Source organism: Schistocerca americana, unplaced genomic scaffold (assembly GCF_021461395.2).
Source record: "Schistocerca americana isolate TAMUIC-IGC-003095 unplaced genomic scaffold, iqSchAmer2.1 HiC_scaffold_95, whole genome shotgun sequence".
Classification (NCBI taxonomy): domain Eukaryota; kingdom Metazoa; phylum Arthropoda; class Insecta; order Orthoptera; family Acrididae; genus Schistocerca; species Schistocerca americana.
This window is the reverse complement of record NW_025726730.1, coordinates 615,392-640,738: the sequence shown is the minus strand read 5'-3', so window position 1 is coordinate 640,738 and position 25,347 is coordinate 615,392. Positions and strand designations below refer to the sequence as shown.

General features: G+C 57.9%; 1 protein-coding gene across 1 annotated transcript in view; it reads right to left on the bottom strand.

Annotated features, from left to right (window-relative positions):
- LOC124592640 (proteoglycan 4-like) overlaps window positions 1-23,967 on the bottom strand; it is a 144,786-nt gene extending 120,819 nt beyond the window's left edge. The window contains exon 1 of the mRNA XM_047131857.1: window positions 23,443-23,967. Within this exon, the coding sequence (XP_046987813.1) occupies window positions 23,443-23,967 (525 nt within the window). The remainder of the gene's footprint in view (window positions 1-23,442) is intronic.
- Window positions 23,968-25,347: the final 1,380 nt, after the last annotated feature.

Here is a 25,347-nt window from a genome sequence, read left to right as displayed (position 1 = left end):
GTCGGCGGGGGATTTCGGTGGCGTGTAGAGCGAGCGAGCGCGCCTGCCTGGCCGTTGGCCGTCGGAGTGGAGTGCGGGTGTTTTTGTTTTTGTTTTCGAAACGAAAGCGGCGGCCGGCCAGCCACCCGTGCGGTGTGACGTCGGCCGTTGGGTATTGTGCGCCGGGGAGGGATGATGTGTGATTGTTGCGCGCTGCTAGCAGGCAGGCAGAGTGAGCGGGTGTGGCGGACGGACGGGAAGTGGTGGTTTTTGTTTTTGGGTTGCGGGGCGAGAGGCAGGCGACCGACAAAGGTTGCTCGCGACGGAGAGATGTTAGTGGCCCTGAAAAGGGCCGTTTTTGTTTGTGCGGTGCGGTGCCGCGGCGCGGTTTAGGCGCGCTCGCCGCGGATGCGGCGCGCGAGCTGGATGTCCTTGGGCATGATGGTGACGCGCTTGGCGTGGATTGCGCACAGGTTGGTGTCTTCGAAGAGGCCGACGAGGTAGGCCTCGCTGGCCTCCTGCAGGGCCATGACTGCGGAGCTCTGGAAGCGCAGGTCGGTCTTGAAGTCCTGGGCGATCTCGCGCACTAGGCGCTGGAATGGCAGCTTGCGGATGAGCAGCTCTGTGCTCTTCTGGTAGCGCCTGATTTCTCGCAGGGCGACGGTGCCCGGCCTGTAGCGGTGGGGCTTCTTGACGCCTCCGGTGGCGGGCGCGCTCTTCCTCGCCGCCTTGGTGGCGAGCTGTTTGCGCGGCGCCTTTCCGCCGGTGGACTTGCGGGCCGTTTGCTTTGTGCGGGCCATGGCGGTAGCGGTAGCGGAGCGGCGTGCGTGGAGGTTAGGTGCGGCGCGGCGTCCGGTGCTGCCTTGACAACGGGCCCGCGCGCCTCCGTGCTGCGCTTATATGCCCTCGGTTGCGCGTGGTGGGGGGAGGGCGGGCCAGAGTCTATATAGGGGGGCGGCGGGCGCGCTGGGCGCAGACCGTAGCCGACTCTCCAGCCGCTGCAGCTGCTGTTTGTGCACGTTTTGCTTTGCCCGAGGAAGGAAGGATGACAGGCCGCGGCAAGGGAGGAAAGGGGCTCGGCAAGGGTGGCGCCAAGCGGCACCGCAAGGTGTTGCGCGACAACATCCAGGGCATCACGAAGCCCGCCATCCGCCGCCTGGCTCGCAGGGGCGGCGTGAAGCGCATCTCTGGTCTGATCTACGAGGAGACCCGCGGGGTGCTGAAGGTGTTCCTGGAGAACGTGATCCGCGACGCGGTGACGTACACTGAGCACGCCAAGCGCAAGACTGTGACGGCCATGGACGTGGTGTACGCCCTGAAGAGGCAGGGGCGCACCCTGTACGGTTTCGGCGGTTAGGCTGCGTCGCAGCGGGCGCTGGCCTTCCCGCGGCCGTGCTTGTGGGTGGGAGAGACTAGAAAACGGCCCTTTTCAGGGCCACCACACTGTTCGGAAGTTGAAAAGTGCGAAAGAGTCTGTGTTGTTGCTGCGTGTGTGCGCTGTGTTGTTTGTTTGTTTCTCTCTCTCTTTCTTTCTTTGTTTCTTTCTTTCCGTTTGTGAGCGACGTGATGTGACTGGGAGGGGAGAAGGAAAGGAAACGTGTCATGTGGCTGGCTGTGTGTGGAGCTGCTTCGTTTGTGTGTCTTTGTATCGATCGCGACGGAGATGGCGGGCTGTGTGTTGTTGTGCGAGAGGCGGTGATTATCTGCTTGCGTGGTTTGGCTCTGTGTGTTTGCGGCGGCGTTGGGGTTTCCGAGGCAAGGCGGCCGGATCAGCTGTTTCGTTCGTGTCGACGGCCGTTGCGCGCGGGAGTGGAGGGCGGTGTGTCGACACGCCTCCCTTTAACAATGGTCATTATTGCTGCCGTTGTCGTTTGGAAGGCGACTGCGACCGTGCAAAATGTGTGTGTGTGTGTGTGTTGGGCCACACGGGCTGTGTGGACGACAAGATGGCGGACGTGCGCCGGCGGCGGCTGTGCTGTGAAAGTGCAAAGTTAAAAAACAAAACAAGGTGCGGCGAGGACGACTGAAATTTTGCTTTGGACGTAGGTTTGTGTGGTGGCCCTGAAAAGGGCCGATTGTTGTGGGCCGAGCCGGCAAAGCGCGTTGCGTGCAGGGGAGCACGCGGCGGCTGCGATTGCCTGGCCTCCTTTAGGCCTTCTTCTCGGTCTTCTTTGGCAGCAGGACGGCCTGGATGTTGGGCAGGACACCACCCTGTGCGATGGTGACGCCCGACAGGAGCTTGTTGAGCTCCTCGTCGTTGCGGATGGCAAGCTGCAGGTGGCGCGGGATGATGCGCGTCTTCTTGTTGTCGCGGGCCGCGTTTCCGGCCAGCTCGAGCACCTCAGCCGCGAGGTACTCCATGACGGCGGCGAGGTAGACGGGCGCCCCGGCGCCGACGCGCTCTGCGTAGTTTCCCTTGCGCAGGAGGCGGTGGATTCTGCCGACCGGGAACTGGAGCCCAGCCCTGCTTGAGCGGGACTTTGACTTGCCCTTGACTTTGCCTCCCTTTCCGCGTCCGGACATGGCGATGGGCTAGCGACGGTGCACACGAAACGGAAACGAAAACGACCGGTGCGAGCGGCAGCGAGTCGAGCAGCGGAGTGCGTGCCGGCGCAGCCGACTACTGCATTTGTGCTATCCTCTCTTTCGAGGAGAGCATATGTGGTGGAGGGTGTTGTCCTCTGGGACATTTCCTCCTCTATGCTTATGTGTGGTTTGTCTTTGCTGTCATGTATGTCATGTTATGGTGCAGTGTGTTTGGTGTTGCTATGCTGCCTTTTAGGCTGTGTTAGTTAACATGCTTTTTGGTCGTCTGTGTCTGTCCAGTGTTGTGTCGTACTGTCCCAAGTATTTGATTAGTCGGTTGTCAGATCTGGCCGTGTTTTCGTAAAAACTTTCGGCCAGTTCTATGAAGCGCTCGTGGAGCGTTTGTATTCCAGCCGCTTCATGTAGGTCAGCAGTGGGGAAGCGGAAGGGAAGGTGTAGTGCCCTTTTGAGCGCGCGGTTTTGTACTGACTGAAGTTTGCGGAGGTGCCAGTGCGCCGCGTATCCCCAGACAGGGCAAGCGTTCTCCATTAGTGGTCGTATCAGTGAGCAGTAGGTTCTGACTCCTATGTCAGCCGCTAGGGTGCTTTGGGTGTTTAGGATAGGATACAACATTTGCATCCTACCACTAGCTTTGCGGCGCAAGTCCTCGATGTGAGCCCTCCAGGTGAGCCTGGTGTCGAGGGTGACTCCAAGGTACCTGGCGGTTCGTCGCCATGGGAGTTCTTGGCCGTTCAGCTTAAGCAGTAGCGGCTGACGGGCGGGAGCCCGCTTGCCCAGTTTCCGGGTGATCATAATGGCTTGGGTTTTTGTTTCATTGAGAGTGATGCGCCACTTTTTAGCCCAGCGGCCGGTCTCGTCCAGCGCTGTTTGCAATCTTCGCGTAACCCTGTCTCTGTTCGGGTTACGCGTGAAGAACGCTGTGTCGTCGGCGTACTGGGCAGTGTGCACCAGCGGTACGGTCGGGAGGTCGGCAGTGTACAGGTTGTACAGTACCGGGCCCAGTACCGACCCCTGGGGCACGCCTGCCCTGATGCGCCGTTTTGTTGAAAGCGACGACTCGATCCTAACGGAGAAAGTCCTTTGGGAGAGATAGCTCGCGAGTAGCTTCACTATCGGACCTGGGAAGCCTTGGGAGAATAGCTTGTAGAGAAGCCCGGTGTGCCAGACAGAGTCAAAGGCAGCGGCTACGTCAAGTAGCACTACCCCGCAGTAACTTTTGCGATTGAAGCTTTCAGTAGCTGCTTCAACGACCCTCATTAGTTGCTGGGGCGCGGAGTGTTCCTGCCGGAAACCGAACTGAAAGTCAGGCAGGATTTGTTGTATTCTGACGTGGTCGAGAATGGGAATAAGTAGCAGGCGTTCGTAGATTTTGCTAAGGGTTGGCAAAAGGCTGATAGGTCGGTGGTTCTGCGGGATAACCGGGTCTTTACCGGGTTTCGCGATCGCAACGACTTCTGCGTGTTTCCAGCACCTTGGAAACTTGCGGGAACGCGTGATCTCATTAAAGATATTTGCGATGTGGGCTACGGCAGGGGGTGGGAGGTGTTTCACTACTACGTTGTTGAGCTGGTCGTGGCCAGGGGCTCTTTTGTTGGGTAGGGACCTGATTACTCTGTTCACGTCGTCGGGTGTGAAGAGCGGTGTGTTTTCTTCGTCGTCATCGGCGTCGTCCGCCGCGAGGAATGTGGCGAGCTGACGTCGAACAACGGCTTCATGGTCCCTGTCCTGCGCCTCTGCGGGGCGGAACTGTTTTTCAAAGGCATCTGCCAGGGCATTTGCCTTATCTGCGGTGCTAAAGACAAGTCCGCGCTCGCCGTGCAGAGGTGGCAGTCTGGCGCGTCTTTTGGTGATCTGTTTGGTCGCCTGCCAGAGGCTATTGTCGTCCACGCGGAGGGCCGAAAGTCGCGCCGACCATTGCTGGTTGCGGTGCTCAGTGAGTGCGACCTTGAGCTCTCTTTGTAGGCGGTTCAGTAGCCTCCTAGTTACGGGGTTCTTTGTGAGCTTCCACTCTTTGGCGATCCTATTTTTGTTTCTAATTTGGGCAAGCAGGTGCGGCGGGAGTTGCTTAACTGGGGGAGGGCCGTCCGGTGGCCGTGGTGTGGCCTCCTTTGCTGCTTGCAGGATCGTGCTGGTGAGATCTTTAAGCGCCTGTTCTGCAGAATCTGCAGTTGGAGGCGGGGCCTGGGCAATTGCTGAAGTTACGTCAACTTTGAATTGCTCCCAGTTAGTGCGCTTGTATGAGACGTGTTGTTGCTGGAGAGGTACCCAGTCTCCTATGTCGACCTCGAGAATCACGGGATTGTGATCGGAAGACATTCGGTTAACCGATTGCGCGGTCACAAATCCCGCTATTCTTTTGGTGAGCGCTATGTCGAGGACGTCCGCCCTTCCCCCGTTTCTGGGGAAGTGGGTGGGCTCCTCTGGACCCCATATGTGAAAGTGGTGGGTGCGCGCGAGTCGTTGCAGTTGACGACCAGCTCTGTTTGAGTTTCGCGAGTGCCAGTCTGCGTGCTTGGCGTTCAGGTCGCCGCCAATGAAGAGTTTTCCTCTGATTTGTCCTAGGGCTGCTATGTCGTCCTCTTCCAGAGTGTAGGAGGGAGGGCGATATGCTGCAACGACAGTGAGGGGCCCTGTGACGGTGGCAATCTCTATTGCCGCTGTTTCTATTTGCCTAGTTGCTGGTGGGTGAACCTGATGATGGGGGATTCCGCGTTTGACGTATGTTGCTACCCCGCCTCCTGCGGTGGGCCGGTCGGTCCTATAGCAGTTGTAGTTGGGTACCGACACCCTTACACCCGGTTTTAGGTGTGTCTCGGCCACCATACATACGTCTATGTTTTCATCGCGTAGGAACTCGCGGAACTCGTTGTTTTGTCCGACGATACCGTTTGCGTTGAAGACGCACATTCTGAGTCCTTGGATGTGGGGTCGTCTATCCATCACTTAGGGGAGGATTTCTCTGCTGTAGTCGCATTGTTATGCGACCCTTGGAGCACCAAATTGATGGCGGTTAGGATTTGGGCGTTCTGTTGCCTGATTTCGTGGAGCAGTTGCGTTAGGAGGCCTAACGTTTGCTCCACAACTCCTGACGGCCGTAGGGCATTTGCACTCTCTTCAGGAGTGCTGGGCTGAGGGCCTTGTGACGAGCACTCAGCTGCCGCTACTGGCTGCAGACTGGACTTAAGAGTTTGAGGGGAGGAGGCTTCCCTGGACGTTTCTCCGTTAGCGGGGATCGGCTGCTGGGCTAGGTGTATTGTTGGGGTCGTTTGTTGACTCCTGTCAGTGCCTGCCACGGTCGCGTAGCTTGCGCTACCTCGCGGTCTCGAACGGGTAGTTGTTGGTCGCGTATGTGGATTGGCCGGCGCTCTCGAGTACGTAGGTGGATTGGCCGGCGCTCTCGAGTTCGTAGGACCGCCGCCACGGTTGGTTTTCTGTGTGGCGGGGGGCTTGGTGCCTTGTGCGCGTAGGCGGTACTCTTTTTGTACACGGCAGCCTTGGTAGAAGGCGCCGTGTCCAGATTCGCCGCATAGGGCGCACTTGCTTTTGGGATCGCCTCTCTCTAAGGAGCACTCGGATGTGGGGTGCCCTTCTGCGCATTTCATGCACCTAGTTGGCATGTCGCAGTGCTTGGCAACGTGCCCTAATCCTTGGCAGTTATAGCACTGCACGTTGCCACTTTTCCTGCGTAGTGGTTCGACTGTGACAGGCACTGACAGGACGTGTGTGATGTGTTTCTGCCTGTTTTGAGGGGTGTCAGGTAAATTGGCTTGATACAGTGGCCATTTGTTACCACTGTATACTTCCCTCATGTGGGTGACGCTATTTACTTCGAAGCCCTGCCTCTGCAGGTCCTTCTTAATAGCGTCAGTGCCGACTTTGCGGGGTAAGTCCCTTATTACCAGCTTCATCAGTCTCTGCTTGGCTGTGGGGAAGGTGTAGTGGGGGACTTTATGTTCAGAGAGCAGGGCCTTCACAGCAGTGTAATCGTCCAGCTCTCTGAACATAAGTTTGATTTTGTCCCCTCCGGCGGACTTAGCAGTAAACTGCTTCTCGCCTAAGCAGTTACTGACGAGGGAGTGAAGCTCCTCGTAGTTGTTGCTGAATTCGGCGATTATGGGGGGGAGTCTGTGTCTTTGTGTGTGTGTGGGTTGTGGCGCATCACCACTCGCGGGTCCGCTCGCGGGCACCGCTTCGTCCTCGTCAGACAGCGGCAGGAACTTATTGCTTGTGGAAGCAATGCCTCTCGCCTGCTGAGTGACGGGTAAGCGGGCGGTTTTTCGCGCTTTCTGGAAGCCATCGCCATCGGTGCCTGCGGAGGTGGTCTCGCGGTATTCGTCGATGACGAGGGGGCAGTCTGACTCGTCACCGCTCCCGGAGGGGGAGGGTGTACGTGCCTTGGTGGTGGGCGGTGGGATGGATGACGCTTTCTTGGTTTGCTTGCGCCTGACGGTGGTTTTGTGCTTTCTGGCACTTTTAACCACGTCTTTGATGCGCTTGGGTGGGGCAGATGGGTGTTGGGACGTGGTTTGTTCGGGAGGAGAGGGTTTAGGAGCGGGAGCGGTCTTTTTGGGTAGGGCTATGGGGTTTGGTTTAGGGAGGATACTGACTGGTAGATGTTTCCTTTGCGCAGGGGTGAGGTGCTGCGGGGTGGGGGTGCTTTATGGGCTCGGGTGCGGCGGCCGGTTGCGCGCGCGCCCCATTGGTCGGCGGCCGCAACAGGGCGAGCTGGTAAAGGTGCGGCGGCGGCTGGCGGCGGGTGCCACTGTGTGGGGAGACGCTGACTAGAGCGGAGCGCTTGGTACTGGTGTTGCTGCTGCCGTACGTTGGTTCGAGATGCCGCCCAAGACTAGCGGGAAGGCCGCCAAGAAGGCTGGCAAGGCGCAGAAGAACATTTCGAAGGGCGACAAGAAGAAGAAGCGCAAGAGGAAGGAGAGCTATGCCATCTACATCTACAAGGTGCTGAAGCAGGTGCACCCTGACACGGGCATCTCGTCGAAGGCGATGAGCATCATGAACAGCTTCGTGAACGACATTTTCGAGCGCATTGCGGCCGAGGCTTCTCGGCTGGCGCACTACAACAAGCGCTCGACCATCACGTCCCGCGAGATCCAGACCGCTGTGCGGCTGTTGCTGCCTGGCGAGCTGGCCAAGCACGCCGTGAGCGAGGGCACGAAGGCGGTGACCAAGTACACGAGCTCCAAGTAAGGAGGTGGCTCTGGAATGGAAGGAAGGATGGAGAAGGCTCCTCCGTTGCGAGAGCGGCAAAACGGCCCTTTTCAGGGCCACCAACTTGCCTTTTGCGGGAAGGGCGGAATTGTTGTTGTTGTTTGTGTGGACGGCTGTGATGTATGTGTGCATTTTGATTGTGGGTGGGGGGGCGCGTCAAAGCGTGTTGCGCGGGGTACGGCCACGAGGTTGGTCGCCGTGGCGTGGAATGGTGGCACGCCTCGTTGGCGTGGTTTTTGACCCATTGGTGTTGTTGGTGTGTGTGTGTGTGTTACCCGTCTGCGAGGGGGGACTGTGCGATCGGCGACTTTTGTGTCACCGTAACGACGGCCGTTTGCGGGTTTGTTTTTTTGCACATCATACATGGCGAGGGTGAAATGTGAAATGTTTTTGTTTGGTTGTTTTTTTTTTTTTTGCCGCCCACTATTCCCTTTGCTGTACGCCGAGTTTGACAATGGTGCGACGTAACTGCAGCGTGGAGGTGTGTGAGTGACGTTGAAATGAACGTGCCATTAAGACGCATTGTTGTTGTATTGTACTGTACGTGTACGGCGAACACGCACGATGATGTACCATTCGACTCTGATGTTTGATAGCCGTGTCTGACTGATTGCGTACGACGCACGCACACCGATGTCGTCATTCAAGATGCACGCGTGTCCAGTGCAGTACAGTAAGCGCGACGCTAGACGACGACGGCGGCGGCGGCGGCGGCGGCGGCGGTCGTTTGTTTGGCGAATGTCTGTACACGTGTTTGTCTGTGTCCATCCGGTGCGTATTTGTTTGTTTGAAAGTGTTTTGTGTGTCGGTGACGTGGTCCGATCCGTCGCCCCCTGAGTAACTGTCGATCGGCGCGATAGACGGGCGTCACGCAACTGAACCGAAGTCTTGGGCACACCCGTCATACTGTTGTACACCGTCGCGCTGAGAACGGTAACGAAAGGTTGACTTTGATCGGTCGAATGTCTGGGCAGAACGTGAGGAATGAGGCAAGAGTGCAAGGAGGGGGGGCAAAAGAGAGAGGAAGGGAAAAAGGGGAGAAACGCATTCGTAGAGCAACGGAACGTTCCCGTGTCGGAGGCGTATTGGAGCCGCACTGAAATGCGTTTAACGGCGGCGCGGCTGCAAGTGTCTGCCGTGGTGAACGTTACCTTTGACGGCTGCATTGGGCTTTGCCTTTGCTTTTGCTTTCGCTTTCGCTTTCCCGGATGTACGTAACGTTTGTTGATATGGTTCTGAGGAAGAGTGTATGACAGTGCCGTGCCGTCCATGTTCGTGTGCCCTCCCATTGTGTGTATGCTATTGTCTGTGTACGTGAATGATGTATGTAGGTGTTAGTGGACATGTTTTACCATTGGGGGGAAATGGATCGTCGATAGTTGCCGTCACTCTGTCACGGTCGAGATGACGCACCCTCCGTACAGAAAGGTGTCGAGAAAGTGAGTGTGTGTGTGCGTGCGTCCGTGAATTGGCAGTGTTTGGAGGTGGGCGTGCCCTGCATGTGGCCCGGAAGGCTGTTCGTTAGGCGGTAGTGTTGTGTGGACAGGGGAGGGGCATGCGTAACGCTGCTGGCATGGCATTTCGGGAGATGGGAGGGGGCAAACGAGGAGCGGCGGCCAAAGACGGGACGGGGAGGGGCGCGGTGTGGGTGGCTTGCGCCTGTGCTCGGCGTTGTGGTTTGTGCAAAAGAGGAGGAGAAAAACAATGTGAGTTGCCAGGGAGGGGAGCGGTGTTGTGTTGTGGTTGTCGTGGTGTAGCCGCAGACGCGGCTGTCAGTGAACGTGGCGAGACGGACGGATGCGCGGAGGGGCGGGGGCGGCGCATTTCGCCGGTGCCGTGCCATGCCTGAAAGCCGCGTGGTCGCTGTGTTGTTGGTGGCGTGGGGGCGAGGAGAGTACCGTACGGGTGTGCTTGTGCGCCGGAAATGGCACACTGCGCCCGCCCGTCTTGGAGGCTGATGGCTGTGGTGTGGAAATGGGGCGCGGTGATGTTGAAGCAGTTGAAGAACAGAAAAGAAACCAAGAAAACGGAAGGCGTGATGCGGCGGTGGTGGTGAGAGCGGGAAAAACAAAACAAAAAAAAAAGAAGGAAAAACAACGAGAAAACAAAAAGTCTATCAATATTAAAATGGAAATGGACCCAGGTATAACCTCCCTGCACAAATAGCAGAGAGTCCGATGATAATAAAAATGTGCCAGAATGTTAACGTCCCTACAAAACAAACCCAACGATAATATTAATGAAAGAGTGAACCGTATGTAACATTGCAACAGACATAATGAAACCTGATAAATTGTATAAGGGCAGCAGCGTTGACCTTTGGCCCTGTATTCAGAATAAAAAGAGCCAAAGATCGTTACCCCAATGAAAAAGACACTGAAACACGTATGTAACATAGTAGCGATGGCGAGACATTGTAGCATCTGTGACCAGAGAGTTTGCGCTGGACTGCGCGAGTGTTGCGAGCGGTTCTCAGTCAGTCAGTAGTCGTTGCGAGTCCGTAGCTATGTGTAGTTGAGGGCTGTACTCTGTCAGTAGTCGTCGCGTGCAGTACGCTAATAGTCGTCATGCAGAGCGGTCGGTCAGTAGTAGCAGCCGAGCGCGGTTGTGTGATGTAGGCGGTCGGCAACACTGGTCAAGATGGTGAATAAGGTATACTGTTAATTAATATAATCATTAGATAATGAAAAATTGTATTTATTGTAATTATTCTCCAACAAGTTCCCCAATAATAATTTTTATTTCAAAAGCATTTTTCAAACATTTAATTGTTTATTGAACTAAAGAGTTCGTTGCACTTCACATTTCATTCCACTTCTTTGAAGAAAAATGTCACTAAAATCACAAAAAAAGAGAATATTATTATTTGCAATGCAGTTCCTCCAAGCGCTGCGCAACAACCAGAGCAGAAATGTGACATCCATTTATTCGGAGGTAAGACTTTAATTCTGATTGTTTTGCACAGGGCCAAAGACCGATATTTCGGTTTAATTGAAGTTTCTTGTCACTGAACGGACTTTTTTAAATGTTGTGTGAAGACTTTATATTTGAGTCAGATTGCGAATTTCACATTTTTGTTGCCATTTTCAATACCTCTCATTGTGGGCGAGGTTACAATTAGCGCAATGTCCATTAGCATCCGTAAATAACATTGTCCATTATTTTAAATTTTGCTGGGAGGTTACAACACACACACACACACACAAAAAAAAAAAAAAAAAAAAAAAACAAAAAAAAACAAAAAAATTGCATTTATATCCGCTCCTCAATTGTAGATACCCCTTACACAGCTGTGTGCAATGAATGAGTGCTGGCTGGTAATTAATTGCACTCCTTGGAGGGAAATGCCATAGGAAGTAGTCTTTAAAAAGTGAATGTTTTTCGTTAAGAGACAAAAGTTACTTTAGAAAAAAAGTAATAGTGGGGCTTTTGTTGTTGAACAAAATAAGTACAATGAACATACGTTATCAGATTTGCGCAATGCAGCGTCACACCACCTTTTGATTATAACACAATAGACTATACATCGTCCCGAACCGTGACCAGAGTCGCGAGACGAGCAGAGCACGCCGCCGACGCCCGCTCAGTACAACCGTCCACCCGCTACTACTGTCGACCGACTACTACCTCTCCCGACTCACGCTACAATATATATATAACAACTGTTCCTGGCGACCCGGTGCGTGCCACTACTGTCGTCTGGCGCGGTCCAAGCGCCGACTAGCAGCGATAAAGAACTCTCTGGTCAGACAGAGATGCTGTCATGCCTCGCCATCGCTCTGGTAATGAATACATACGTGTTGCAGCGTGCGTACCACCGGAACACGCAGTGGCGGAGCCAAAGACTGTGTTGTCGAGGTCGAGTGCGAGCGGGAAGAGAGGCAGCGTCGGCACGGAGATGCAAGCGAGCGCGAGACGCACGGGGGCTGCGGCGTGGCGCGTTTGCGGTCGGCGCCTTTGGTGGCAACGGCCGGGACAAGCAGCGGTGTATGGTGTGGTGCGGGGCGGACAGGGGCGGCGGTGGACGGGGAGGAGGCGGCGCGACGACGGCATGGGGGCGAAAACGGGACGGGGGACGGCGGATGTTGAGAGGCGTCACGCGCGGACAGGACACAGACACAGAGACACACAGATTGGAAAGGGAGGGTGCGCGGTAGTAGTTGGGAATGTGCGTACCGTGCGGGATGGGAGTGGGCGAGGAACACGGTCGTGGCCCCTGTTTTGGGTGCGTGTGATGACGTCGGTGTGTTGTGGGAAGGGAAGGTGCTGTGGCGGCGGCGCGTAATGGGCGTAGGCCGAAAAGAGAAAGGAACGTGGGCAGTGTGTTGGCAAGCGTCGGTTCGACTGCGACGTTGATGGGCAGGGCAGGGCAGGGCAGGGCAGGGCAGGGCAAGGTTAATGGTGGTAGGAGTAGGCGTGTGGGCGCAAAAAAATCTGCCGCTGCAGCGCGGTGCCGTAACCGCCATGGCGGGAAGGAGAGAGGGCCAAAGAAAGAAAGAAAGAAAGAAGAAAACAAAAAAAAAAAAAAAAAAGGAGGGGGGGGCGAAAGTGGAGAGGCGGTGGTGTGAGAAGGGCGGGGGCGGAAGGAAGGCAGGAAGGACAAGAGGCGAGGCGACGGCTTGCTTTGTGTATCGGTCGGTCTCTGGCTATGCTTCGTTTTCTGCAGCAGGGTCGGTGCGCGGCGTGGCTCGCGGCAGTGGGAACGCCTGGTGGCTGGACGGCCAGCAATGCGGTTGGATGGGCGGCCACAGCACCGCACCTGTGCCCGAGGAGGAGACGCTGGCGGCGGGCCCTGAGGTGAGGCCGGCTCGGCTGGGGCTGTGGATGTGTAGGTGTGCGCCGCTGCTGCAACAACGAGTAAAACGCGAGAAGAAGGGATGGCGGTAGAGAGAGAAAAAAAAAAAACAAAAGGTCGTGTTGTGTTGATGCGCAGGCAGACGCGTACAGAGGGACGAGCCCGGTCTGCAGCAGGGTGTGGCCGTGCCGAGTGCAGAGCAGCGGCGGCTCGGTTCGGTTCGGCCCGGCCCGGCGGGCCGCGCTGTTGTCGCGGACGTGAGCGCCCCCTGGCGGGTGGCCGGAGGCGGCGCGGCGTGTTGGACGTGTGGCTGGTGGCAGTGCACAATTTGCGAGTGGCTGGCGGTGCGGTGTGGTGTGGCGTGGCGGTTGGCGCGTCGGGCGGCGGAGAGGTATGTGTTGCGGGCGCCCTTTGCTGCGCTGCGTCGTTGCGTGTGCCGTACAGGGCGGGCGCTTGTCGACTGTGTGGGCGGTGTGGCGAATTGGCGTGAAAACGGCTGCCGAGAGGTGTGTGGTAGCGAGCCGGTCGGTGGTGTCAGTGCGAAGGGGAATGTGCGTGCGTGTTTGGCGGTGTCGGTGTGCTTTTTGCGGCGTGAGAGTGGGAATTAGTGGGGCCGGCTGTTGTGTTGGTTCCTTGTGTCTTGTGTCGCGTAGCTTGATGGCAACGTGGAAGGACGCCGGTTTCGTTTTCGTTTCGAGCCTTGCGTGTGGTTGTCGACGTTGACTGGTTGGCGTGTGCCGATGCACGTGCATGTGTGGGTCGCGAGTGCGTTTTTGGCTGGCTGTGTGTGTGTGTGTGTGTGTGTGTGTGTGTGTGTGTGTGTGTTTTGGGGGGGAAGGGGGAGGCGGTGGTGAAAGTGCAGTCGTCGGGTGGGGCTGGGGCTGTGCGTCGTGGCGGAAAGGTGGTAGGTTGCGGGAAGCGAGCCCGTCGTTGACGGTGTCGCGTGAGTTGTGAATCGAGTGGGGCGCGGGGCGCGGGGCGCGGGACAGGAGCAGCGTGCCGCTGCGTCGTGGTCGTCAGCAGAGGCTGTGCGTGTGCTTGTCCTTTTTGTGGGCGGTTCGGTTCGTGCGAGGCGTTTTTGTTTTGTGTTGCCCTAGTTGTTAGTTTATTTTGTTTGTGTTTGTTATTTTGAGACGACGACTGGTTGGTGGCGTGCGCGCGAAGTGGCGGTGTGCGCTTCCCGTGTCGTTTGTGTTGTTTGGTTTTTTTGTTTTTGTGTGTTTTTTTTTTTTTTTTTTTTTTTTTTTTTTTTTTTGCACTGGGCCCCGGTGGGTGGGTGCGTGTGTGTCGATTGCCGGCTGGCGAAAGGTGCGCCATCGGCGGGGTGGGTCGCCGGCACAAGTAGAGGCGGCGGCGTTGTTGTTGCTGTTGTTGTGTGGTGTTTGTTTTGTTCGGCTGTGTCGGCGAGCTGTGTTGCGGTGCGTGTGAATGGTGGTGCAAAAGTGCTGGCGTTGGGGCTGCGACTGCGACGGCGGCGAGCCGCGGGCGCGCCATTGATAGTGATGTTGTGAACAGCGGCTGTGTACGGTAGTGGTGTTGTTGTAGCACGACGTGCATCCGGGCCGGCGCGGAAAGCGCAGTTGCGGGCGGTTGCCCTTCGGTGCCAGCCATGTCGCGTGAGCGGCGGGTTGCTCTGGTGTCGACACGTGGTGCTCTGGGTTGTTGTGTGGTGCCCTTTGGCCGGTGGGGGTGGTTCGCGTGTGTCTCGTTCGCGCTCGGTGTCTGGTCGTGGTCGTGCTGCTCCCCCGTCTGTCGGCGGTTTCCGACGTCGTCTGTACGTTTTTGTTCGTTTGCGGCGTGCGTGCCGACGTCGTCCCGTCGCGACCTTTCAACCGAAAGTGTGGCGCCCGAAGGTGAACGAACGTAACCCTGACCTCGGCGCTTTACGCTGAGCCGAGCGAACCGAACCGAACCTAACCTGTGGTGTGGCGAGGTGAGCTCAGCCTGTGAGCCCCTAACGTCTACGTAAGGTAAGCTGTCCGGCTCACGCCTCACGTTTGAACGCTTTTTTAACCTACGTTTGACGCTTCTTAACCTAGCACTGACCCCTTAACCTAACGTGTAACCTAACCTAACCTAACCTCTGACGCCTGACGTGTTTGAATGCTTAACCTAAGTTTGACGCTTAACCTAACCCAAGTCCCCTTAACCTAACCCACGTCCACCTAACCTAACCTAACGTAGACGTGTAAACGTAATGTGTAACGCGTAACGTGTAAGGTCGGCTGTCGTGTGTGCTTGACGGCAGATTGGGTTGGTCTGTAGATTCGGATTGCGGTTTGCCTCGGTCGAGGGGTTGGGTCGGAAGCGGCGAGGGGCGGCGGCGCCTGTTGCGCAGGCGGCGTCCGTTTGCGGCGGGCAATTGGTGAGAAACGGCTGTGAATGTTGGCCGGCGAGAGGAGGAGGACGGCGCGCGATGTGGCCCGACGGCTGCGGGCCGATCGGGAAACGGCGGGAGGGCGACGGAAGGCGATGGGGCGGCGGAGGCGCGTTTGCACGGCCGTCATCGCCGCACGCCTCGGCTTGTGTGGCTGTGGCGCCGGCCGCGCTGGCCGGGCTGCCGCGGCGACGGTGTGGGAGTTTTGCCGAAGGTTTGGCCATTGTGGCGGGTCGTCGGCTGGGGCTGTGGGGGCGGCATTTGGGCGGGGGCGGCGATTCTCGGCGGGCCGACCCAGGCTGTAGCGCGCGGTAGCTGCAGTTTGGCCGTGGTTTGCGGCGCTGCCGTGGCGACTGGTTGGCGACTGTGGTGTGGCTGTGTGTAGCCCCATCCTCGGTGGTTTGAAAGGCGCGGGCGGTTGTGGCGCAGGTTTGGGGCTGCTCCGCACAGGCTGTCGGACGTTGGGCGGTAGCAAGCGCGGGAGGCGCGGCGCGGCGGCGCGCAGAGTGGCGGCCGCTCTCTCGGCCGTCCGCGCCCGCCCGCGACACTGGCTGGGCCTTGTGATTCTCTGCTCTGCTGCTGTGCTGTGCTTGCGTGCCTGCCGTCCCGCTCGCTCTCGCTGTGTGTTACGCGCGTCGTCGAAATGGCAGATCAGGCGGCTACGAACGAGACTGCTGCGGCACCCGCCGCCACCGGCACTACGAAGAAGGCCAAGTCTGCGTCGTCTGCGAAGAAGCCGCGCGCCAAGCCTGCGCACCCGCGCACCTCTGAGATGGTGACGGCCGCCATCAAGAGTCTGAAGGAGCGCGGCGGGTCGTCGCTGCAGGCGATCAAGAAGTACATAGCCGCGCACTACAAGCTGGACGCGGAGAAGCTGGCGCCGTTTATCAAGAAGTACCTCAAGTCGGCCGTCGTGGCGGGCGAGCTGGTGCAGACGAAGGGGAAGGGCGCGTCCGGCTCGTTCAAGCTTGCCGGCGCCGGCGGCGGCGGGGGGGCGGCCGAGGGCGGCAAGGCTCGTGCTGGCGGTGCCAAGAAGAAGCGCGCCGCTCCGGCCAGCAAGGAGAAGAAGGGCGCCCGTGCGGCCGGCGCAAAGAAGGCTGGTGGCGTGAAGGCGGCGACCGGTCGGAAGGCGGGCGCCGCCAAGAAGGCGTCTGCGGCGTCGGCCGCTCCCGCGGGTGCGAAGAAGGCGGCTGCGGCCAAGCCGGCCAAGGCCAAGTCGCCGTCGAAGGCGAAGAAGGCCGCCAAGGTTCCGACGAAGAAGCCGAAGGCGCCGCGCCCGAAGAAGGCGACGACGCCGTCTAAGGCGAAGGCTTCGCCCAAGAAGAAGAAGTAGAGTAGAGGAGAAAGAGATGGGAAAGGAAGGGTTTGGCGCTTGGCTCCGTCGTCCCCACCCCCCGTCGTCGTCTAGTGGCGCGCAAGAGACGCGCGGCCCAAAACGGCCCTTCTCAGGGCCATCAAAGCACGTCGGGGAAGGTTTTGATTGTCGTGTTGCGTTTGGTGTGGGGGTCTGTCTGTATGCCCGTGGGGATGCTGTTTGCGTGCCGCGGTGGTTGGATTGCGGGGGTCGGTGGCGGGTGTGGGCGGCGGTAGCGGTAAGCGGTGTTGTTGTTGTTGTCGTGGTTGATTGTCGCCGTGTTTGTGGCGGCGGCCGACGGTTGGTTTTCTGTCACGTTGTTGTTTTGTTTGAATACGTTGGTTGGCTTGCCTGCGTTCGTTCTTCTCGGATGTCTGTCGTCTTGTCGAGTCGTGTCTGGTCTTTGTTTTGTTCCTTTGTGTGTGTTATGTTTTGCAACGGGGGGCACGTTGAGATGTGGGAAGGAGTCGGCGGGGGATTTCGGTGGCGTGTAGAGCGAGCGAGCGCGCCTGCCTGGCCGTTGGCCGTCGGAGTGGAGTGCGGGTGTTTTTGTTTTTGTTTTCGAAACGAAAGCGGCGGCCGGCCAGCCACCCGTGCGGTGTGACGTCGGCCGTTGGGTATTGTGCGCCGGGGAGGGATGATGTGTGATTGTTGCGCGCTGCTAGCAGGCAGGCAGAGTGAGCGGGTGTGGCGGACGGACGGGAAGTGGTGGTTTTTGTTTTTGGGTTGCGGGGCGAGAGGCAGGCGACCGACAAAGGTTGCTCGCGACGGAGAGATGTTAGTGGCCCTGAAAAGGGCCGTTTTTGTTTGTGCGGTGCGGTGCCGCGGCGCGGTTTAGGCGCGCTCGCCGCGGATGCGGCGCGCGAGCTGGATGTCCTTGGGCATGATGGTGACGCGCTTGGCGTGGATTGCGCACAGGTTGGTGTCTTCGAAGAGGCCGACGAGGTAGGCCTCGCTGGCCTCCTGCAGGGCCATGACTGCGGAGCTCTGGAAGCGCAGGTCGGTCTTGAAGTCCTGGGCGATCTCGCGCACTAGGCGCTGGAATGGCAGCTTGCGGATGAGCAGCTCTGTGCTCTTCTGGTAGCGCCTGATTTCTCGCAGGGCGACGGTGCCCGGCCTGTAGCGGTGGGGCTTCTTGACGCCTCCGGTGGCGGGCGCGCTCTTCCTCGCCGCCTTGGTGGCGAGCTGTTTGCGCGGCGCCTTTCCGCCGGTGGACTTGCGGGCCGTTTGCTTTGTGCGGGCCATGGCGGTAGCGGTAGCGGAGCGGCGTGCGTGGAGGTTAGGTGCGGCGCGGCGTCCGGTGCTGCCTTGACAACGGGCCCGCGCGCCTCCGTGCTGCGCTTATATGCCCTCGGTTGCGCGTGGTGGGGGGAGGGCGGGCCAGAGTCTATATAGGGGGGCGGCGGGCGCGCTGGGCGCAGACCGTAGCCGACTCTCCAGCCGCTGCAGCTGCTGTTTGTGCACGTTTTGCTTTGCCCGAGGAAGGAAGGATGACAGGCCGCGGCAAGGGAGGAAAGGGGCTCGGCAAGGGTGGCGCCAAGCGGCACCGCAAGGTGTTGCGCGACAACATCCAGGGCATCACGAAGCCCGCCATCCGCCGCCTGGCTCGCAGGGGCGGCGTGAAGCGCATCTCTGGTCTGATCTACGAGGAGACCCGCGGGGTGCTGAAGGTGTTCCTGGAGAACGTGATCCGCGACGCGGTGACGTACACTGAGCACGCCAAGCGCAAGACTGTGACGGCCATGGACGTGGTGTACGCCCTGAAGAGGCAGGGGCGCACCCTGTACGGTTTCGGCGGTTAGGCTGCGTCGCAGCGGGCGCTGGCCTTCCCGCGGCCGTGCTTGTGGGTGGGAGAGACTAGAAAACGGCCCTTTTCAGGGCCACCACACTGTTCGGAAGTTGAAAAGTGCGAAAGAGTCTGTGTTGTTGCTGCGTGTGTGCGCTGTGTTGTTTGTTTGTTTCTCTCTCTCTTTCTTTCTTTGTTTCTTTCTTTCCGTTTGTGAGCGACGTGATGTGACTGGGAGGGGAGAAGGAAAGGAAACGTGTCATGTGGCTGGCTGTGTGTGGAGCTGCTTCGTTTGTGTGTCTTTGTATCGATCGCGACGGAGATGGCGGGCTGTGTGTTGTTGTGCGAGAGGCGGTGATTATTTGCTTGCGTGGTTTGGCTCTGTGTGTTTGCGGCGGCGTTGGGGTTTCCGAGGCAAGGCGGCCGGATCAGCTGTTTCGTTCGTGTCGACGGCCGTTGCGCGCGGGAGTGGAGGGCGGTGTGTCGACACGCCTCCCTTTAACAATGGTCATTATTGCTGCCGTTGTCGTTTGGAAGGCGACTGCGACCGTGCAAAATGTGTGTGTGTGTGTGTGTTGGGCCACACGGGCTGTGTGGACGACAAGATGGCGGACGTGCGCCGGCGGCGGCTGTGCTGTGAAAGTGCAAAGTTAAAAAACAAAACAAGGTGCGGCGAGGACGACTGAAATTTTGCTTTGGACGTAGGTTTGTGTGGTGGCCCTGAAAAGGGCCGATTGTTGTGGGCCGAGCCGGCAAAGCGCGTTGCGTGCAGGGGAGCACGCGGCGGCTGCGATTGCCTGGCCTCCTTTAGGCCTTCTTCTCGGTCTTCTTTGGCAGCAGGACGGCCTGGATGTTGGGCAGGACACCACCCTGTGCGATGGTGACGCCCGACAGGAGCTTGTTGAGCTCCTCGTCGTTGCGGATGGCAAGCTGCAGGTGGCGCGGGATGATGCGCGTCTTCTTGTTGTCGCGGGCCGCGTTTCCGGCCAGCTCGAGCACCTCAGCCGCGAGGTACTCCATGACGGCGGCGAGGTAGACGGGCGCCCCGGCGCCGACGCGCTCTGCGTAGTTTCCCTTGCGCAGGAGGCGGTGGATTCTGCCGACCGGGAACTGGAGCCCAGCCCTGCTTGAGCGGGACTTTGACTTGCCCTTGACTTTGCCTCCCTTTCCGCGTCCGGACATGGCGATGGGCTAGCGACGGTGCACACGAAACGGAAACGAAAACGACCGGTGCGAGCGGCAGCGAGTCGAGCAGCGGAGTGCGTGCCGGCGCAGCCGCCGACTACTGCATTTGTGCTATCCTCTCTTTCGAGGAGAGCATATGTGGTGGAGGGTGTTGTCCTCTGGGACATTTCCTCCTCTATGCTTATGTGTGGTTTGTCTTTGCTGTCATGTATGTCATGTTATGGTGCAGTGTGTTTGGTGTTGCTGTGCTGCCTTTTAGGCTGTGTTAGTTAACATGCTTTTTGGTCGTCTGTGTCTGTCCAGTGTTGTGTCGTACTGTCCCAAGTATTTGATTAGTCGGTTGTCAGATCTGGCCGTGTTTTCGTAAAAACTTTCGGCCAGTTCTATGAAGCGCTCGTGGAGCGTTTGTATTCCAGCCGCTTCATGTAGGTCAGCAGTGGGGAAGCGGAAGGGAAGGTGTAGTGCCCTTTTGAGCGCGCGGTTTTGTACTGACTGAAGTTTGCGGAGGTGCCAGTGCGCCGCGTATCCCCAGACAGGGCAAGCGTACTCCATTAGTGGTCGTATCAGTGAGCAGTAGGTTCTGACTCCTATGTCAGCCGCTAGGGTGCTTTGGGTGTTTAGGATAGGATACAACATTTGCATCCTACCACTAGCTTTGCGGCGCAAGTCCTCGATGTGAGCCCTCCAGGTGAGCCTGGTGTCGAGGGTGACTCCAAGGTACCTGGCGGTTCGTCGCCATGGGAGTTCTTGGCCGTTCAGCTTAAGCAGTAGCGGCTGACGGGCGGGAGCCCGCTTGCCCAGTTTCCGGGTGATCATAATGGCTTGGGTTTTTGTTTCATTGAGAGTGATGCGCCACTTTTTAGCCCAGCGGCCGGTCTCGTCCAGCGCTGTTTGCAATCTTCGCGTAACCCTGTCTCTGTTCGGGTTACGCGTGAAGAACGCTGTGTCGTCGGCGTACTGGGCAGTGTGCACCAGCGGTACGGTCGGGAGGTCGGCAGTGTACAGGTTGTACAGTACCGGGCCCAGTACCGACCCCTGGGGCACGCCTGCCCTGATGCGCCGTTTTGTTGAAAGCGACGACTCGATCCTAACGGAGAAAGTCCTTTGGGAGAGATAGCTCGCGAGTAGCTTCACTATCGGACCTGGGAAGCCTTGGGAGAATAGCTTGTAGAGAAGCCCGGTGTGCCAGACAGAGTCAAAGGCAGCGGCTACGTCAAGTAGCACTACCCCGCAGTAACTTTTGCGATTGAAGCTTTCAGTAGCTGCTTCAACGACCCTCATTAGTTGCTGGGGCGCGGAGTGTTCCTGCCGGAAACCGAACTGAAAGTCAGGCAGGATTTGTTGTATTCTGACGTGGTCGAGAATGGGAATAAGTAGCAGGCGTTCGTAGATTTTGCTAAGGGTTGGCAAAAGGCTGATAGGTCGGTGGTTCTGCGGGATAACCGGGTCTTTACCGGGTTTCGCGATCGCAACGACTTCTGCGTGTTTCCAGCACCTTGGAAACTTGCGGGAACGCGTGATCTCATTAAAGATATTTGCGATGTGGGCTACGGCAGGGGGTGGGAGGTGTTTCACTACTACGTTGTTGAGCTGGTCGTGGCCAGGGGCTCTTTTGTTGGGTAGGGACCTGATTACTCTGTTCACGTCGTCGGGTGTGAAGAGCGGTGTGTTTTCTTCGTCGTCATCGGCGTCGTCCGCCGCGAGGAATGTGGCGAGCTGACGTCGAACAACGGCTTCATGGTCCCTGTCCTGCGCCTCTGCGGGGCGGAACTGTTTTTCAAAGGCATCTGCCAGGGCATTTGCCTTATCTGCGGTGCTAAAGACAAGTCCGCGCTCGCCGTGCAGAGGTGGCAGTCTGGCGCGTCTTTTGGTGATCTGTTTGGTCGCCTGCCAGAGGCTATTGTCGTCCACGCGGAGGGCCGAAAGTCGCGCCGACCATTGCTGGTTGCGGTGCTCAGTGAGTGCGACCTTGAGCTCTCTTTGTAGGCGGTTCAGTAGCCTCCTAGTTACGGGGTTCTTTGTGAGCTTCCACTCTTTGGCGATCCTATTTTTGTTTCTAATTTGGGCAAGCAGGTGCGGCGGGAGTTGCTTAACTGGGGGAGGGCCGTCCGGTGGCCGTGGTGTGGCCTCCTTTGCTGCTTGCAGGATCGTGCTGGTGAGATCTTTAAGCGCCTGTTCTGCAGAATCTGCAGTTGGAGGCGGGGCCTGGGCAATTGCTGAAGTTACGTCAACTTTGAATTGCTCCCAGTTAGTGCGCTTGTATGAGACGTGTTGTTGCTGGAGAGGTACCCAGTCTCCTATGTCGACCTCGAGAATCACGGGATTGTGATCGGAAGACATTCGGTTAACCGATTGCGCGGTCACAAATCCCGCTATTCTTTTGGTGAGCGCTATGTCGAGGACGTCCGCCCTTCCCCCGTTTCTGGGGAAGTGGGTGGGCTCCTCTGGACCCCATATGTGAAAGTGGTGGGTGCGCGCGAGTCGTTGCAGTTGACGACCAGCTCTGTTTGAGTTTCGCGAGTGCCAGTCTGCGTGCTTGGCGTTCAGGTCGCCGCCAATGAAGAGTTTTCCTCTGATTTGTCCTAGGGCTGCTATGTCGTCCTCTTCCAGAGTGTAGGAGGGAGGGCGATATGCTGCAACGACAGTGAGGGGCCCTGTGACGGTGGCAATCTCTATTGCCGCTGTTTCTATTTGCCTAGTTGCTGGTGGGTGAACCTGATGATGGGGGATTCCGCGTTTGACGTATGTTGCTACCCCGCCTCCTGCGGTGGGCCGGTCGGTCCTATAGCAGTTGTAGTTGGGTACCGACACCCTTACACCCGGTTTTAGGTGTGTCTCGGCCACCATACATACGTCTATGTTTTCATCGCGTAGGAACTCGCGGAACTCGTTGTTTTGTCCGACGATACCGTTTGCGTTGAAGACGCACATTCTGAGTCCTTGGATGTGGGGTCGTCTATCCATCACTTAGGGGAGGATTTCTCTGCTGTAGTCGCATTGTTATGCGACCCTTGGAGCACCAAATTGATGGCGGTTAGGATTTGGGCGTTCTGTTGCCTGATTTCGTGGAGCAGTTGCGTTAGGAGGCCTAACGTTTGCTCCACAACTCCTGACGGCCGTAGGGCATTTGCACTCTCTTCAGGAGTGCTGGGCTGAGGGCCTTGTGACGAGCACTCAGCTGCCGCTACTGGCTGCAGACTGGACTTAAGAGTTTGAGGGGAGGAGGCTTCCCTGGACGTTTCTCCGTTAGCGGGGATCGGCTGCTGGGCTAGGTGTATTGTTGGGGTCGTTTGTTGACTCCTGTCAGTGCCTGCCACGGTCGCGTAGCTTGCGCTACCTCGCGGTCTCGAACGGGTAGTTGTTGGTCGCGTATGTGGATTGGCCGGCGCTCTCGAGTACGTAGGTGGATTGGCCGGCGCTCTCGAGTTCGTAGGACCGCCGCCACGGTTGGTTTTCTGTGTGGCGGGGGGCTTGGTGCCTTGTGCGCGTAGGCGGTACTCTTTTTGTACACGGCAGCCTTGGTAGAAGGCGCCGTGTCCAGATTCGCCGCATAGGGCGCACTTGCTTTTGGGATCGCCTCTCTCTAAGGAGCACTCGGATGTGGGGTGCCCTTCTGCGCATTTCATGCACCTAGTTGGCATGTCGCAGTGCTTGGCAACGTGCCCTAATCCTTGGCAGTTATAGCACTGCACGTTGCCACTTTTCCTGCGTAGTGGTTCGACTGTGACAGGCACTGACAGGACGTGTGTGATGTGTTTCTGCCTGTTTTGAGGGGTGTCAGGTAAATTGGCTTGATACAGTGGCCATTTGTTACCACTGTATACTTCCCTCATGTGGGTGACGCTATTTACTTCGAAGCCCTGCCTCTGCAGGTCCTTCTTAATAGCGTCAGTGCCGACTTTGCGGGGTAAGTCCCTTATTACCAGCTTCATCAGTCTCTGCTTGGCTGTGGGGAAGGTGTAGTGGGGGACTTTATGTTCAGAGAGCAGGGCCTTCACAGCAGTGTAATCGTCCAGCTCTCTGAACATAAGTTTGATTTTGTCCCCTCCGGCGGACTTAGCAGTAAACTGCTTCTCGCCTAAGCAGTTACTGACGAGGGAGTGAAGCTCCTCGTAGTTGTTGCTGAATTCGGCGATTATGGGGGGGAGTCTGTGTCTTTGTGTGTGTGTGGGTTGTGGCGCATCACCACTCGCGGGTCCGCTCGCGGGCACCGCTTCGTCCTCGTCAGACAGCGGCAGGAACTTATTGCTTGTGGAAGCAATGCCTCTCGCCTGCTGAGTGACGGGTAAGCGGGCGGTTTTTCGCGCTTTCTGGAAGCCATCGCCATCGGTGCCTGCGGAGGTGGTCTCGCGGTATTCGTCGATGACGAGGGGGCAGTCTGACTCGTCACCGCTCCCGGAGGGGGAGGGTGTACGTGCCTTGGTGGTGGGCGGTGGGATGGATGACGCTTTCTTGGTTTGCTTGCGCCTGACGGTGGTTTTGTGCTTTCTGGCACTTTTAACCACGTCTTTGATGCGCTTGGGTGGGGCAGATGGGTGTTGGGACGTGGTTTGTTCGGGAGGAGAGGGTTTAGGAGCGGGAGCGGTCTTTTTGGGTAGGGCTATGGGGTTTGGTTTAGGGAGGATACTGACTGGTAGATGTTTCCTTTGCGCAGGGGTGAGGTGCTGCGCCAGCGCTTGTGCCTGCCCTGTGCTGATCATCAGGGTGGCCATAGACATCCTACCGCTGGTGGGTGGAAGAGAAGAACTTCTTTTTGTTGTATATTCCCCGTTTGCATGTCGCACGCAAGTAAGGGAAGCAAAGTCGATGGCTGCCATGGGACTACCAGTCGCCGCCTTTGTTGCCGTCACCGTTAGGTTTCCGGCGGCAGAACTTGGTCCTATCTCACTAACAGGCGCGGGACACTGGCCAGAGGCCAGGCCCTGACCTGTGAATGCCCTAACGCTCGGGGGAGCAGAGCTATTCTCTGCGGCAGCTGAAGCGCTCGAGCCAACCGGAAAAGCGACCGGCGGAAACGAAGAGACGGCGTCGTTGCCACCAGCAGCAGGCTGCTGGGGCCCCAAGGCGCCGCTGCAACTTGGCATCGCAAACGAAGAATCGCTCGACATCGGCAATCTGCTGTGAGTGCTCGTTTACGCCTTAATAAAGGCGCATCCGAAAGACACCCCTGGTTTGTCACCCGTACAAGCGGGGGCCTATGGCTTCGCGTAACAGACTGACGGAGACTTGCTCAACGCCCGACTGCCGCTCGGCGAATGCCGGCGCAGCCTCTCTCTCTGCTCCTTTTCTGACTTCCTCACTGTGAGGAGGTTCGGGTGGAAGTTTGTGGCCTGTTGGCCTTTACTCCCCTGGGATGTTGATGAAACTTCTTTCTTTACTTGTGGGTTCTTCTGTAATGGCAAGGAGTGCCGATGACCTATCTTCTGAACTTGTCGTTATGACGACTTTTCTTTTTCTTCTTTGCTGTGGCTGAGGGCTCTTCCTCGGTTGGGATGTTGTGCAAAATGCATCCCGCTTTGTCGTACTCTCCGTTGACGAGAGCGATGATGATGCAGCGCATCTGCCACTCTGTGAAAATAGGGTAGGAGTCAATCAGATTGAACTCCTCCCTAGAAAGACCGAGTAGGCCTTCAGGATACCCGAGTGGGCGATGTGGGAGTTGTGGTTTAGGATGGTTAGGAGGAACGAAAGGATAAGGGTTGTCGTGGTGGGGGTAAGTACCGTCGCGAAGCGATGCAGCGATCTTCTGCGTCACAGCGCTTGCGCTGTACATGTCCGGAAGCGGGAGGAATGGGACTTCTTCCCACTCGTCTTCGTGCGCTGCTGCCTCGGTGTCCGTCTTGGGCTCCCCTTCGGCAGGCACGTCGGTCTGCGTGGCCACCGTCGCAAACTTCTTCTCTCGTGGAGGAGTCGTCTGGCTGGCGGTGTCGACCGCTGTGGCGGAAGCTGCCTTGGCTGAGCGAAGCTCCTGCGTCAGCTCAGCAATCTGACGCCGAGCCTCGCCCAGTTCCGCCAGCATGGCCGCCCTCTCTTCCGCCATGGCGGATTTGAAGGCGGACATGGCTTCTTCTACGGCGTCGTTGAGGCGCCTGGTGATG